A 1,920-nucleotide genomic window follows, 5' to 3' on the forward strand; every position below is an offset into this window, starting at 1 on the left:
CCTTAAGGTCTCAAGACTGACACTAAGGGATGTTCCAGCTTACGGGGTATTATCTAACCCATGGTGTTGCCTAAGTGTGGGTGGGGAATGTAGTTCAGAGCCCACACAGCTCATCAATACCACTTCAGTTGATTTCCTGCAAGATTATGTTAGCACTAGGATTCTCTAGGAGGCTTGGATAGGTGGACTTTCCGCCTCCTCTTGGAGGAGAGCAGCAATTCTCTAGGATACCAGGTTATTCTTCCCCATCAGCTGCCTTTGACTAGAAAAGGAATGCTTGTGTTTGGCAAGGATGCTTGTAGGGTATGGACAGATTAGAGAACCCTGCTATTTTCCTGGTGCTGCAATTCTGCAGTGGTTCTGCCACAGGAGGTAAAGGGTCCCACTAGCCAGGAAAGGGGAGCATTATGCACCACATATTCCTGGGCCCTGAGCAGCTTCTGCTTGCTGCAGGTCAGGATACTGGTGGACAGGCCCTGGAAGGAGCTGGCCTTGGAGCAGACAGCATGGACCTCTTGCAGATTGTGATGAGCCTGCTGCATCTTGTCCTGAATGCTGGTAGGAAGGCCTTGGATGATAATGACTAGGTTCAGGCACATGGTCTGCAGCTGCTGGGTGAGTCTCCAAGACATGACCAGAACCAGGGTATCCACCTGCTGGGGTAAAGCAAGTCTGTGTGTGTATTTATATTTAAAATGGGCAGGATAGAGCACCACTGCCAACATGAGTTAGTATCCAAGTACCTCTGGCCATGCAGATCCCTCGTCAATTACTGCAAGCTCCTTCTTAGTCCACTCCAGCCACAACTGGTGCAGCTTCTGCTGACCCTTGTGTAGTTTCTTACCCACACTCTGCTTGACATTCTGAATCTGAAGTGGGGACAAGAACAAGGTGTTTTCAAGCTTTACTGTAGGAGGACCAGCCTAGGAAGCAAAGGGTTCCAGTACAGACAGACCATCTGCTGGACAGAAGTGTCAGACAAGTCTCCCATGGATATCAGAGATGACTGCAGTCAGGTAGGTTAAGCCAGAATATTTTAGAGGAAAGTTTTGTGGTCTGCCCATTGGGGCAGGGTTGTCCCCAAAAGCTACTAGCACAGATTAAAGACTGCCTACCAAGTCAATGGTGTGCTGGATCTGAGAGAGGTTCTCCTGCATGCTCTGATGAAGCAGTCTCACTTTGCCCATGGACTGCAGGTAGGCACACTGACGGAGTTCAGGGGACAGAGACCCCAGACGCACAAAGTACTTCTGCTGCTGTTCCACAGAAGCCACCTCAAAGCCCTTCACAGAGGCTGCTAATTTAGCTAAGGGAGAGAAGGACACACAATTTAGGCATCCCTGCCAGTGCAGAGGCTTCAGTCAGCAAAACCATGGCTATTTCAGAGCCCTCATTAACATCTGGGTCAGTAGCCTTTTCCCTTTGGAATACACCACCAGTATCTCCACCTCCATGTTCCTCTCTATCAGCTCCCTGGAAGGTAGGTGTTCTCCATCTAAGTGGTATTTGCACTTGCTTGGGAGCCTCCCCTGGCCTTACTACATTCCATTTCCACTGTCATGTAGGTTGCCCAGAAGAGAGACTGACTGGAATTACAGTTACCATTGATGACCATTATCTACATTTGTTTCCACAGCAGTCTATGGGAATCATTCCTCTGGGTGCATGTATCTAAGTAAAAAGAAGAACAGGAGTACTTGTGGCACCTTAGAGACTAACAAATTTATTAGAGCATAAGCTTTCGTGGACTACAGCCCACTTCTTCGGATGCATATAGAATGGAACATATATTGAGGAGATATATATACACACATACAGAGAGCATAAACAGGTGGGAGTTGTCTTACCACCTCTGAGAGGCCAATTGATTAAGAGAAAAAAACTTTTGAAGTGATAATCAAGCTAGCCCAGTACAGACAG

The 1,920-nt window shown here is 47.8% G+C and overlaps 1 protein-coding gene across 1 annotated transcript in view; it reads right to left on the reverse strand.

The window, feature by feature from the left end:
• Positions 1-314: 314 nt before the first annotated feature.
• Positions 315-1,920, reverse strand: part of LOC117886008 (perilipin-3-like) — a 7,703-nt gene continuing 6,097 nt past the window's right edge. Inside the window, exons 5-7 of the mRNA XM_034787634.1 lie at positions 1,116-1,306; positions 744-869; positions 315-653 (exon numbers count right to left, since the gene is read on the reverse strand). Of these exons, the coding sequence (XP_034643525.1) occupies positions 315-653; positions 744-869; positions 1,116-1,306 (656 nt within the window). The remainder of the gene's footprint in view (positions 654-743; positions 870-1,115; positions 1,307-1,920) is intronic.

Source organism: Trachemys scripta, chromosome 12, assembly GCF_013100865.1.
Source record: "Trachemys scripta elegans isolate TJP31775 chromosome 12, CAS_Tse_1.0, whole genome shotgun sequence".
Taxonomy (NCBI): domain Eukaryota; kingdom Metazoa; phylum Chordata; order Testudines; family Emydidae; genus Trachemys; species Trachemys scripta.